The 12,424-nt window shown below is 48.3% G+C and overlaps 7 protein-coding genes across 7 annotated transcripts; 5 read left to right on the top strand and 2 right to left on the bottom strand.

Moving 5' to 3' along the window:
- Nucleotides 1-1,348: 1,348 nt before the first annotated feature.
- Nucleotides 1,349-2,914, top strand: CTRU02_204208 (Phosphoethanolamine N-methyltransferase 3-like protein 1; the record flags this gene model as incomplete). Its single annotated transcript, XM_070204344.1, has 9 exons — nt 1,349-1,495; nt 1,568-1,608; nt 1,671-1,804; nt 1,854-1,924; nt 1,981-2,008; nt 2,064-2,076; nt 2,127-2,562; nt 2,617-2,701; nt 2,754-2,914. The coding sequence occupies 9 exons, from the start codon at nt 1,349-1,351 to the stop codon at nt 2,912-2,914; spliced, it is 1,116 nt and encodes a 371-aa protein (XP_070062107.1).
- Nucleotides 2,915-3,723: 809 nt separating this feature from the next.
- On the top strand, nt 3,724-3,969 carry CTRU02_204207 (uncharacterized protein; the record flags this gene model as incomplete). Its single annotated transcript, XM_036728300.1, has 1 exon — nt 3,724-3,969. One exon carries the CDS (start codon nt 3,724-3,726, stop codon nt 3,967-3,969), a length of 246 nt encoding a protein of 81 aa, XP_036580009.1.
- Nucleotides 3,970-4,862: 893 nt separating this feature from the next.
- CTRU02_204206 (uncharacterized protein) lies at nt 4,863-5,246 on the top strand (the record flags this gene model as incomplete). Its single annotated transcript, XM_036728299.1, has 2 exons — nt 4,863-5,014; nt 5,069-5,246. The coding sequence occupies 2 exons, from the start codon at nt 4,863-4,865 to the stop codon at nt 5,244-5,246; spliced, it is 330 nt and encodes a 109-aa protein (XP_036580008.1).
- Nucleotides 5,247-6,134: 888 nt separating this feature from the next.
- On the bottom strand, nt 6,135-6,989 carry CTRU02_204205 (carboxylesterase family protein; the record flags this gene model as incomplete). Its single annotated transcript, XM_036728298.2, has 3 exons — nt 6,135-6,745; nt 6,801-6,842; nt 6,896-6,989. The coding sequence occupies 3 exons, from the start codon at nt 6,987-6,989 to the stop codon at nt 6,135-6,137; spliced, it is 747 nt and encodes a 248-aa protein (XP_036580007.2).
- A 1,187-nt stretch (nt 6,990-8,176) lies between these two features.
- On the top strand, nt 8,177-9,102 carry CTRU02_204204 (phosphoglycerate mutase family protein; the record flags this gene model as incomplete). Its single annotated transcript, XM_036728297.1, has 2 exons — nt 8,177-8,241; nt 8,322-9,102. The coding sequence occupies 2 exons, from the start codon at nt 8,177-8,179 to the stop codon at nt 9,100-9,102; spliced, it is 846 nt and encodes a 281-aa protein (XP_036580006.1).
- A 112-nt stretch (nt 9,103-9,214) lies between these two features.
- On the top strand, nt 9,215-9,346 carry CTRU02_204203 (uncharacterized protein; the record flags this gene model as incomplete). Its single annotated transcript, XM_036728296.1, has 1 exon — nt 9,215-9,346. The coding sequence occupies one exon, from the start codon at nt 9,215-9,217 to the stop codon at nt 9,344-9,346; it is 132 nt and encodes a 43-aa protein (XP_036580005.1).
- Nucleotides 9,347-9,661: 315 nt separating this feature from the next.
- CTRU02_204202 (alpha-mannosyltransferase) lies at nt 9,662-12,016 on the bottom strand (the record flags this gene model as incomplete). The annotated part of the gene is made up of 1 exon (XM_036728295.1): nt 9,662-12,016. The coding sequence occupies one exon, from the start codon at nt 12,014-12,016 to the stop codon at nt 9,662-9,664; it is 2,355 nt and encodes a 784-aa protein (XP_036580004.1).
- Nucleotides 12,017-12,424: the final 408 nt, after the last annotated feature.

Below are 12,424 nucleotides of genomic sequence, written 5' to 3'. Positions count from 1 at the left end.
CAATATTTGCCTCCAAAGACTACTATCCTAAACCTTTCCGCATTAGGAGAGGACCTTCTGAAGTGGGCCAGAATCGGCCAAACAGCATCATAGCAGTTTTGTATACTTTTTCAGACATTCGTAGTTGGTATAGAACTAAAGCCTTCAAGGTCTTTCTCATGGGATTCTTTATCATTTCGGTCCAGCAGTTCAGCTCCAAGCCCCCTTGTGGCTGGTGACAACAAACCATATTGGTTATTAAGTAGACGGTACCATAAACACTGCTCCGCGGTAGAGATCTACGGACCCCATCCTAGTTAGTCAAACGGGCACTGCAACGTGTAGTGGTTCATTATTTAAGTTAGGAGTGGATGCTCCGAGTCTATGAGTTTAACGGTGATTTAACCAGCTCCCTGTGTCCTACCCAAGCGGTAATTCAGCCCTACCGGCTGGAGAGACCCTTCAAATGAACTTCAGTTGCACTAAAACCCAAGCGACAGGATCGCATCCAGGAAAAAGTTCGACACTGGTCAGATTAGTAGTAAAACAGCACTCCCAAGCCCTCATGGTAAGCAAAGCGTCCGTAAGCAATACATCTGTCGTATTGCTGCTCATCCATTGACATCCGTGTTGCTTTGGTTCATGTTGTCAGTAGATTTCAGGCCGGATACTCGGCTGCGACAGCGCTGCATTTTACTATTCGCTACACTAGTACACTTACCTGTCTTGGCTAAAGGCGGTCTAGTCTTTATCGTGATTCCGTGCAGTTGGTGTGTTCCATGGCCCATGTACCATGCATGTTGAACGCACTGAATGCTTTGGGCGAAGCCCTAAAAGGAATAGTCCCGGTAATAGTTTTAATCGGTGTGCATGATAATTAACTACTCAACCGGCGAGCGATGTTTCGGCATTCTGATTGTACTCAAAGTTCCTTTTTTTCTGGAGAGATTTTCCCCTACCCTGGTTTCCCCTGGCCAATATTCAGCAATGCATGTGATCTATCATAAAAGTCACTGTCGTTTGAAGGCGGCAGTGATTGCAGAGCATGGCACAGCCCTCAACTCTCCACCAATACCCAGCACATCCGCAGGGAAGCTGACTTTCACCGGACCGGTATGCCAGTCTCAACCAATGAATGCACTGGAGATTTTCGGCCCTATAGCTGAAAGAAACGTGGGATCGGCGGAAAAGCCCATGCTTTTAGGTGTCAAAATCCTCCAAAATACTACGCTGCAGCTGTTTAAACCCCTCATCGACTTGTACGCTCGGGCTTTAATAACTGGATGTCTTTCTCAGCCTTCCTGTTCCTCAGGATTGACGGTCGAGTTTTCATATCCTCAGAGCGTATTATTGAATAATAAACCCGGCCATGAGCAGTCCTCCCAGCCAGGCTACCTCCGCCGCGGCGCGGCCCGCTGTGGCGCCGACCACTACTGAAGGAACCCCCTCTCAGGTTCCTGAGTCAGTGGCCGCGCCCACCACCCAAGATCAGGGCATCGAAGCAGCAGCACATGAGGTATGCTGGTCGAATTCAAACGCGCAGCTCTTCCTTCCAAGCGCTCTTTCACTGATACTAGTGTCTTGGTAGACAGACGACGATGACAGAGATTCTGCCGTCGGTGATGACGGGTGAGGCAGCATACAACGCTTAGCTGGTTGGTGAAGGAATGGGCACTAACTGGTGCGCAAAGGGCAAACTCAACAGCATCCATCACATCTAGCATCTTAGAATATCGCACTATTCAAGGGCGCAGGTATCACAGCGAGCGACATGATACAAGATACTTTACTCCGAACGACGACCAGCAGTCCGAGTCGGTTGACAGTGAGGATAGTGAATGCTCGGCGTTTCCAGCAGGCTGACACTATTATAGTTACCCATCATTACCTTCAGCTCCTCTTAGATGGAAAATTGTACTTGGCACCAATCAAAGAAAATGCAGAGGTCAGTAGCTGTTACAAGGAGCTTCTTTGGTGCCATCGAAACTAACGCGCATGCAGAAAGTCCTCGATGTTGGGACTGGAACAGGTGAGGAAGCCGCCGCTCGCTAAACCGCATGTATTGGTCACTGACAATATAACAGGAATATGGGCCATGTAGGATGTTTGCAGACAAAACAAACCTCCAAGTACTGACATCAAACCAGGGACTTCGCAGATGAACATCCCGACACGGAGGTAACCGGTACAGACCTCTCGCCGATCCAGCCAGCCTGGGTTCCCCCAAATGTCCTATTCGAGATCGATGATTGCACCCAGCCCTGGACCTGGAATCCCAACACCTTTGATTTCGTGCATATACGCTACCTTTTCGGAGCAATCATTGACTGGACGGCTCTATTCAAAGAGGCTTTCAGGGCGTGCAAGCCCGGTGGCTGGGTGCAATCAGGTGAAGCTGAGGTCGAGTTCCACAGCGACGATGACAGTATCCCTGCAGACAGCGCTATGAAAACATTATGGTGGAGGTTGTATACCGAAGGCGGCGAGAAGCTAGGACGCCCCTTTGACGTGATTTCGAAGGGGCTGCAGAGGAAGGGATTGGAGGATGCCGGATTTGTGGACATTGTCGAGGAAAAATTCAAGGTTGGTTGCACCAAGAGATGAATGTAATAATGATGCTGACTCCGGACAATTTAGCTACCTGTCGGTGGCTGGGCTGCTGATCCCAAGCTGGCCGAGGTCGGCCGCTATGTCCAGCTCACCATGGAAAACGACATTGAGGGTAGAGTCCTCTTGCTTATTTGCTTAACCAGGCACCATGCTAACATTTACAGGTTACACTCTCTTCATGTGGAACAACGTCTTGCAGTGGCCAAAGGACGAGTACCAAATTTTCTTGATGTCGATGCGTAAAGAGCTGCGCTCCAGAAAGATTCATAGCTACATGACGGTCAAGTTTGTCTATGGACGGAAGCCAGAAAATGCAGCGACCTAATCTAACCTCATGCTGTTTGAAATTTGACAAACTCTTTTTCCACCTGACAAATGACATGGTTTTCTGGTGTCCTGCTCGATTTGTTTCAAAGATGTTTGGAGAAACTCTACTCTTTCTTAATTCTCGGTTCCGGCCAGTTCACTAGCAAATATCAACAGCGCCTTAATTTGTTGCACACCAACTTCTTCTTGACTTAGTTCCAGATTGTACTAGGGGGAAGCTGTAGGTTAGGTAATGATGGAATTACTGTTTCTTGATATTCATTAAGAATATTGAGCTTAACCCCTGTACGAAACAGGATAGAGTTGCACAAGTTGAGGTCATCAATGAGGCTTGCCATCTGTATTTACTTGAGATGTTATTCGAATCGCCATTTTGAGAGATCACAGTTATGGGGCCATTATCACCGTGAACGGATTTGTTTGAATTCAAGTGACATCTAGATGCCGGTCTCAACTCTGAAAATACTGCTCCTACAAGGGTGCGTAACACAAACAAATCGAACAGACAAGAACGCTTGCGAAATATATACACCTTAACTGGATTCGGTGAACAATTCACGCGGCTCTTTGTTTTCTCATATCTGTATCCGCATTTTGCTGAATCCATTAGTGCAACATCAAAGCGTTCGTGAGTAATAGGAAGTTGGATGAACACCACTACATGTATACCCGTCTCCCGCCTTGTCATAGAGCATGGTATTTTCGCTCTTGTCTCTGATGCACTGGTATATGCCCTCGAGTCGAAACTGATAAATGACTAGCTTCCTTCAACACTATTAAATGCAATGTCATGCAACATAACGCAAAATGGCACTTGTCAAGCAATTCCTGATCGCTCTCACCGCCATCACTGGAGTTCTAGCAGGTGGTTACAATCAATCTTGTTCTCAGATACGATACTGGGATCCAGACAGCATATACGGGCACAAAATGAATGCATCACCTTACCTAGTCGCCAAATGCACGGATACGGACGGAAAGGACCGTTGCAGCTTTCTGCCTCTGACTGTCTGCTTCAGCCTTGACCAAGGGTTGTTTGCCTTCCGTGCATAGTAAGTAATTGCTAGCTTTCCCTCACTATTCCTTCTAATTACTATTTTCGCTTTTCAAAGTGTAAAACTCAACGACTTTGTTTTTCTATAGTGGAAAATTTCACAAAAGCTGCCATAACTGCGAGTACGACCGAAAGACAACTGAATTTTATTGTTTATGCCCAGCCAAAGGTATCAATCAATATTACATCCCAAGAGTTATTCTGGGTAAGCTGCTGCTGATTTGAGGATGTCCCACTCTGGGGAACATCTACTGACAAAAGTCGGACAAACAGACAATTTCTTAGACAACGATAATGGCAATCTATATTGTCACAACATCATTGGCTTTCCGATAAAATGTACTGACTTCGAATTTATGAAAATCAGATGGGTCAGCATATAGCAGCATGGATCAACTCCATTCCAGGAAGGACGCAGCATAGTTCCGAGTCAATTGTTCGCAAACAATTGTGATATGGTGGCTGAGATTCGATTGACAAGATTTGTTTGGTAAATAACTTGTTGCGAGCTAAAATTTATTGTTTACGTCACAAAACATATCGTGGCTTTTGTCATTTTCTCGATTATTTCGTTGTACATCAGTACCCCAGCTCTATGTAGTTTGTCAAGAGAAGCCAAACATGCCTTCGGCCATACCGAGATCGAATCCCCTGCAAACAAACACATAGACTTTGAAGCTTCGTCAAATATTAAGCCCTTTTCCAGGTTCTCTGAAGTACAAAAACCATGAAATCTCTCGTAACTGCTTTCCTCTGGAGCCAACTCCAAAGCAACACGCCTCTCTCCTACGAATTGCCAATATTATTCATCATGAAACTCACTGTCTCTTTCTACATGTCTGTGGTTCTATCTTATGGGGCTTTGGCAAGCTTCCGCGACGAATGCGACTTCATGTCCTTTTCTCTCGGCGACAACAATGCAAACCCTGCGATTCATTATTCGTGCCCACTCAAGGAGTGGAAGTGGCCTTATATCAGCTGCTCAACTGTCTACTTGAATGATTGCTACGTGAATGACAAAGGCGTCCTTCGTGCCAGGGCAAGGTAATTTGGTTTTCCTCCTTTGTAAAAAGTGCTATTGACTCACAAAGCATACAGGGGAGCATTTGGTAGAAGCTGCAAAGATTGTTCCTATGACGCGAATACCGGCAATCTCAAGTGTTCGTGTGGCGATGGAAATGGAGGCACAAAGGATACCTCAGTGAACGTTGGTATGTGGGCTTCGCTTTTTCTTTTATTGACTTCCCAGTGCTTCAATATTCTCCCTTCCTGGTAATCATATCGCTGATGCTAGTACAGACGAGGTCATTAATCTTGAACCGGGATCCAAGATTGGCTGCTACGGTATTTCTCCGGACAACAGATGCAGCCCATAAAGGCGTCGTTGGCTGTCATATTGCGTGTTAGCTTTGCCACTATGTCCAGGTTCTTCTGGCCAGCGAAAAAATCAGTCTCTTAAATTGCGTACGAGAAACAAAACTTCATGCTGTCTAATTGAAGTCTCGATCCAATCCCTCTATCCAGTTCTATCACGGTCTTCCTACACCAAACGCCTGTATTCCCCCTTTTGCCAGTACTCGCACCTTTCATTCACTGTCTTGTCCGGGCCAATACCAACTCCATCAGTACCAAAAGTAGCTAGCTTCGCCTCATCCCCATAGACTGGCCAGTCAGGCAATTCACAAATTCCACCTTTCCCGTTAGGATTCCCAGTCATAGCAAAGTTGGTGAAGTACCGCTGCATGACCCTTGCAAGTCCAGGCTCTACAGTCTCATCCTCCTCCACGAAGAAAGTCCAGGGGAGTTCTTGACCGTGCATGCCAGGTGGATATTCGAATCGGTAGTTGTATGTCTGATTTTGGAAAGCTGTGCCGAGGAAACGGGTGTTACACGTGTATACCAGTTCGTCCACAAGTAGTTTGGCCCGGTCATGTTGGCTGGTGTATCCATGGCTGCCATTCAATTCATCAGGGTATAGCTTGGTCAAAATGGTTTCTTCTGCAGATTCCGATACCGGATAGCTATTCCTGAGCAAAGAAACAAGCTCATCGTTTGTGGTTAAGTAGGGTATAAAGTCTCCGGACTCGTTTTTGTTGTGGCCTACCATGACCTAGTCAAGGTTAGAATAGATTCACAGGAAGGCCCAAGGGGAGTAGCAAGCTACTTAGGATTCTTGACTGACTTTGACATCATCATGGAACCGTCCATTTAAGAGCAACACACTGGGAATGTCTGGCACAAATGTGCCGTCGACAGTCGGGCCATAGGTGAACAAGCCGTAGCTCCCATTGAAAACAACCGCTTGGTTAACGTTCATCAACACAGACGAGTTCAGCTGACGAAGTTGCTCCGCAGTCTCGATTTCCTCGCCGAGAACGGTTGATGCAGCCTGTATGGTCTTTTCCCATACCTCTGTGTCGTTAATAGTAGCCCTGACCGAAGGGCTCTGGGCTATGGCACTTGAAAAGGGAACCTTGCCTTCTCCGCCAAATGCCGTGATCTGGTGCATGACGCTGCCGGCGCCTGCAGATGACCCGATGATAGTAACGCGGTGTGGATCACCGCCAAAAGCGCGAATGTGTTTCTGAATCCAATCAAGCGCTAGTCTCTGATCCAAGAAGCCGACGTTTCGGGTAATGCTGTCTCCAACACCGGGGAGGAACCCAAACATGCCAAGTCTGTAATTTAGAGACACAAAGATGATGCCTTCTTGATTGTTGATCTGTGATCGGGTTATCAGACCAGCAGGGTCGAATTGCTCGTCGTGTTTGTATCCTTTTACCATGGCACGTTAGCTTTGCAAGTGTCGGTTTTGGCAATAGAACCCTACCGAGATCGTAACCGCCTCCATGAATCCAGGCCATAACGGCGACTAGAAGGTTTCAGCATTCATGCAATTGTTTTGTTCTATATCTGACAACTTACCGCCCTTTTTCTTGGAGTTTTTGTTTCTAAAGACGTTTTCTGGGACGTGGACATCGAGGAACAGGCAATCCTCATTCATGCGAGGGTCGCTCATTAGCATCTCAGACAACTCTTCGGCCGAAATTCCTTCAGCTTCGGCAACAGGGATCAAACCCCAGCCTGGGTACGACTGAGGACATATCGGAGAGTCGCGACCGTCATTTACTGTGCGGTTTTTTGACTGTGGAGGGACGGGTGGTTTCCATCGCAGCTCTCCAACGGGTGGCTCAGCATAACGAATGTTTCTGAAGCTGTAATAATTGTAGGAAGTCTGATTTCAGTGTTAATATTGATAAATCTGGATTTGTCGCATATTGGCCTGGTGTTATCCGAAGAGTGGAAGCCAACTGGACATTTAGCTTACATTGAGTTGGCCCTGGTGGACCGCATAATCCAAGTCAACAGTAGGCGTTTTATCCTTGGAAATTATTGTTGAAGAAGTAAAATGTAGGAAGACAGCGACAACAGTATAAAGAGCGCGCTTCATGTTTACAAATGAGTTGTTCGTCTTGTGTAATTTTTGAACTGTAGTTATGTTTTATTTTTCGAAAATTAATAATTCGTCCTCGATGCTTTATACCTTGTGAGATTGAGACGTGAGGTGCAAGATTCACATTCAAGTTGTCGCACTCGCACTCGCATCTATTCCGTAAGCCTTCTTAGCATCTTCGTCATTTCACACAATAGTTGCTGGGCTGTGAGACTTGGCCACTTGGCCTCGGGGGCTGAGACTTGGGCTACTCTGTCGATTAAGCTGAAATAACGCCTCCAAGATCCGAATGGCGGCACAGCGGACGCCCGAGAAGAGGTCAACGAATCCCATGACTTTTAGAGTCTCCCAATTGAGAGATGTACATGGAAGGGTCTAAATCTGTTTTGAGATCTTCCTTGGATACGGCAGTCCAAGGCCGTAATTCCATCCAAAAGAACAATGATCGTCGTCGGCGAAGTCGTTAATTCGCCAAACTGGCGACAGCTGAATATCCTTATACCCAGTAATGAAGATAAGTGAGTGGGAACCCTATTGAGCGCAGGGTAAAACGTGACAAGACAGAATATGCAACAAAGCAGTGCCCCACTAACCGCACCTACAAAATCCTCACTGCGGAAGAAATTTTCAACAAGAACTTCCCTTCCCTCATCAACAGGTCTTTTTCACGACAGAGAAATCCCAGCCCGAAACGGCACGATTTTACGAGGATTGAGCTTTTTGCGCACACCATGTAGCTGCTGCAGTGCACCATGGGCGCAATTCACCTCTACCTCGTCCGTCACGGCGAGTCCGTCGACAACGTCGCGAATCTCTAGTACGCGCTTTTCGCTGCTTTCAGCTTTGGCTTGGGAATCTTTTCATCCCTTTCTAACGTTGTGTGTGCGCGTTTTGCAGTGCTGGGTCTCGCGACGCTTCTCTGACCTCCCATGGCGTTCTGCAAGCCAGACGTCTGGGCACCCACCTCTCCTCGCGGACCGCGTCTGCGCCCGTCTCACACATCTTCGCCTCGAATCTGCAACGTGCATTCCGCACCGCTGAGGCCATTCGCGATGCCCTCTCTACATCGTCCGAGGCCGAAGTGTCGACGCGGAGTCATGTCGTGGAGGTTGTCCAGCTGCCCGAGCTTCGCGAGAAGCACTTCGGCTCTGGCGAGGGTCAAAAGGTCGGCGCCAGAAGTGTTGGTGAAAGACACGTTGGCGCCGAGACTCACGAGGCGATGTTTGCAAGGGCGAAACGGTTCGTGAGCGACTACCTCGCGCCCATCTTCGCATGCGTTGATGCGGTTGAGGCAGAGTCAGAGAGTGTGGTCGTCGTCGCGCATGGGATCATTCTCGGCGTGTTGGCGCGGGTTCTTCGTTCTACGTCCTATTTCGGGACTGTGGTTTCGACACCAGAAGACCAGATGCCTTTGGCTTGGAGCAATACCGGCTACGTTGAGGTTCATATCACGGCGTCGGCGACAAGCAAGACAACCGAGTCTAAGCAATCTGATTCAACTCCCACCTGGCCCGACCTGTCTTTCAAGACAATCACGGTCAATTGCACCGATCACCTGCAGGGTTTGAAGAAAACCCGCGGTGGCATCGGTAGCGCAAAACACGACGAGAAGCAGAAGACGCTTAACGCATTCTTCACGCCGACCGCCAAAAAGCGCAAACACGACGACGAAACTTGACGTCGTCAACGGCCATTGGGTCTGCTCACTTTGCGGAGGATTCAATGGCCCCTTTCGCAATTAGGTATGTTTTACATCTACTTTTCGTCTTCATATCCACTCCCCGCTTGTAATGATGAGGCAAGAAAATTCACAGACCTGTACCGAAAGTATACGTGTGGAAAAACATTCGTCCAACCGCTGTCTGACACAAGCTATCAAATACACATTTTGTTTTGATCTCTCATGGACGGGCTTTGACTAACATGGCTCAAGATTTCAGGTTTTCCCACATTCGTCGCTTCCTGGCCGATGGTCTCCATTGAGCACATCACACGGCAAAGCAGAATTAAAGTAGACTGGGCTTGTCCACAATAAATATCATCATTCACCATGATGAAAAAAACGTGTCTTAATAAAACTAAAGTCTTGTGACACATTATGATGTCTTCTAATGTGTTTTTATCCTTATGCCCGTCATGGTCATGTTCTCGTTCAATGGCTCGTTAGAATACTTTGTCTTGGGCAATTTACATCCCTTCGATGATTGCCCACCAATACCTGCCTGCAAACCAAACCCCTACACGTCCGTACTCCATTCATCTTGACCGGTAAAAACCTTGTAGACCCTCTTGCTGACAGCCTTCCCAATTGCCCGTTCAGAGAAGCCACCGTCTTTGTTGGTACTCTTCCGCAGGTTCTCTAAAACGAGTGGACCACCTTCTTCTAGCCCTTTCACCAGTTTCGGTACCGTCTCAAACTCGGCGGCGATGCCGTAAGCGATGGGAGCCGTGATCCGTACAATTTCCTGTAGCATCCGGACGTAGGTATCCTTGACATCCTCTCCAGTGCGCACCTGTCCTGTCTCCATGCAAAAACCAGCGCCGGCTGCGTTGGCCGCCTCGCGCTGTTTACGATATGGAACCGTTGAAATGTGTTGGGTGAAAATAGCAACCCACTGCGCCGTCTCAACAGCCGCGTTAGTGTGGTGAATGAGCACGTTGTGCATCACCTGTAGCTCTAGCAGCGCATCTTCAACCGAGTCTTCGTCAATGTACTCCTGCTGCTGCTGCTGGTTTCTGCGCCGTCGGGATTGAGCACCTGCCGAAGCAGCTTCCGCGGGCTCCGCACTCTGGTTTCGCACAGCAGAGACGAATTGTCGGTTACGGACGTTGCGATTTTTCCGCATCCACGGATTCAAGCCCTCAATGAGATAGATGAGCTGCTCAGTTGGGAAATGACGCTTTATCTTCAGAACATGTGCTTCCAAATCGTTTCCTTCGGGCCCCAGAGCACAAGCCACAAACTCTGAAGCAGTAACGATAACAAGAGCGAACTTCTCAGGTTCAATTCGCATTGGTATCGGCTCCCAGAGCCCGAGCTCGTCATTGAAGCGGCTCGCAACCTTTCTCCTCCACTTGATAACATTGTCAACCGGGCTTTCCCACACATAATGCTGAACGCTCAGATCTTTTAGCAGGGTCTGTATTTGCAGCGTCACTGCAGCGGGCAGACTCGACGAAATATCCGTAATCATCTCTGGTGTTGAGATTTTCTTGTCCGTTCTCACTTTGTTGACTTCTGCAAGAGCAGCAGCACGTTCTTTTTCTCTGGCTTTTTGCTCCTTCGCCGCCTCCTTCTCTTGCTTTTTGCGCTCCTTTTCCTGGTCTCGCTCTGCAGCTTTTACTTCTTTATCTTTCGCTCGATCGTCCGCCGACTTCTTGTTCGTAGCTCGGGCAGATGTGGGTTTGCTGGTTGTTGAAGAGACTCTGTGACTCGTTTTCTTGGTCTCAATTCGCGTTTTCAATCTTGTGGCGTCAAAGTGGTCGAGATCCGGGAAAGCTTCGTCCGAGGCCAGATCGAGATTGTGAGATACTGGTTCCTCATCACTCAAGTCAATCACCTCACTAACAGACTTTGTAAAAGCCCTCCGCGGCGGTGGAGGGGAAAATGGGTCACTGGGTAGCTGTCTTTCTGGAGCAGAGCTCGAGATAGGGTCCCAATTCGACCTTCTCTTGGGTGATTCTGCCCTCTGTTTGCCCTTCTCCAGTGGTGCAGTTGTAACCTTCAGAGATGGTGGTCTTCTCGCCCCAGCAGGCGCTCGGATCGGTGGAATCGCGAAGGGGTCGTCATCGTCATCAGTGTCGTCAAGTGTGATTGTACAGGGCTTGGATATAGGTTTTGGAACAGGTTGAAGTGAGGCATCAAGGAAATCGTCCGAGTCCAAGCCATAGTCTATCCGACGAGTTACGGTAGGAGCAGGCCGAGATGTGACCTTTGGAGGGCTCTGCCTCTTCGGTTGAGGCTGCGCAGAAGGAGGAGAGGAGGCAAATGGATCGTCTAATTCAATATTTTGAGAAACCTTATTGCTCGCCGTGGCCTGCACTAGCTTCGGCGAGAACCGAGGCGAACTAGAGAACTCGATCGGATCGTTCAGTACCTGGGCACGCCGCAACCCTCCCGATAGCTTGAGGGGCGGTCGGTTGGTTTGATCCGTAGTAGAATGCGACGGTTCGACTGAGCGGATATCAGAAGGCAACAGACAAGGCCTTTTGCTCCCGGGCAAATCTCTTTCCACATCATCATTTGTAGGTAAACTACTATCGAGATCAATTGTCGTATCGAAGTCATCCGACATGAAATAAACGGGCGCATTAACAGTTGCCTGCTCTTCTCTAGGTCGTTTCGTTCCCAAAACACTCTCTGGGGAGTAAGTCGGCCTCGTTTTCTTGGCTTGAGCCACAACTCCCTCCGCTGGTTCAGGAGCTAACTCCGAAAAATCTGTTGTTAGGTCCAAGATGTCTTCATCGTAGGTTACGACTTCTGCAGCAATCGCAATAGCCCGCGGCGGTGGTCGAGATTGCGGCAACGCGGGCTGGGCTGACGATGGCCCCAGTGAGGGACTCGACAGCAGGCTGATCACCTCGGCCGGCATATCGTGACCTGGGGTTTGAGGCTGATGTCAGCCATGTGTCGAGGGCAAAAAAGACACAATGGTTTTGGTACACCGTAATGGAACCTTGACGACCAAGACAATCGCGTCTAAGAATTGGAAGTGGGGCACGCGCAGGACTCGATGTTGAGAAATGCAACCACGAACTGGTCACGAAAATCACCTGACTCAGCACGTGATCCAGCTTGTATGTCAACAATCGACCCCGCCCCCGCAATCGGAATCAGCCTTTGTATAAGAATGTCAATTCTGGACTTTTCATGGCATCAGAGGAATGATGATCCTCGGTAATACCCAGCTAATCATTAGTCTCACCTTCACCTTCTCCTTCTTTAGCAGATTTATACTAATTTTATTGAAAATGCTGAATGACGCTTTCATTTTCCATGT

The sequence above is a fragment of the Colletotrichum truncatum genome (assembly GCF_014235925.2).
Source record: "Colletotrichum truncatum strain CMES1059 chromosome Unknown Contig_0002, whole genome shotgun sequence".
Lineage (NCBI taxonomy): Eukaryota > Fungi > Ascomycota > Sordariomycetes > Glomerellales > Glomerellaceae > Colletotrichum > Colletotrichum truncatum.
This window is presented reverse-complemented; position numbering and strand designations above follow the sequence as displayed.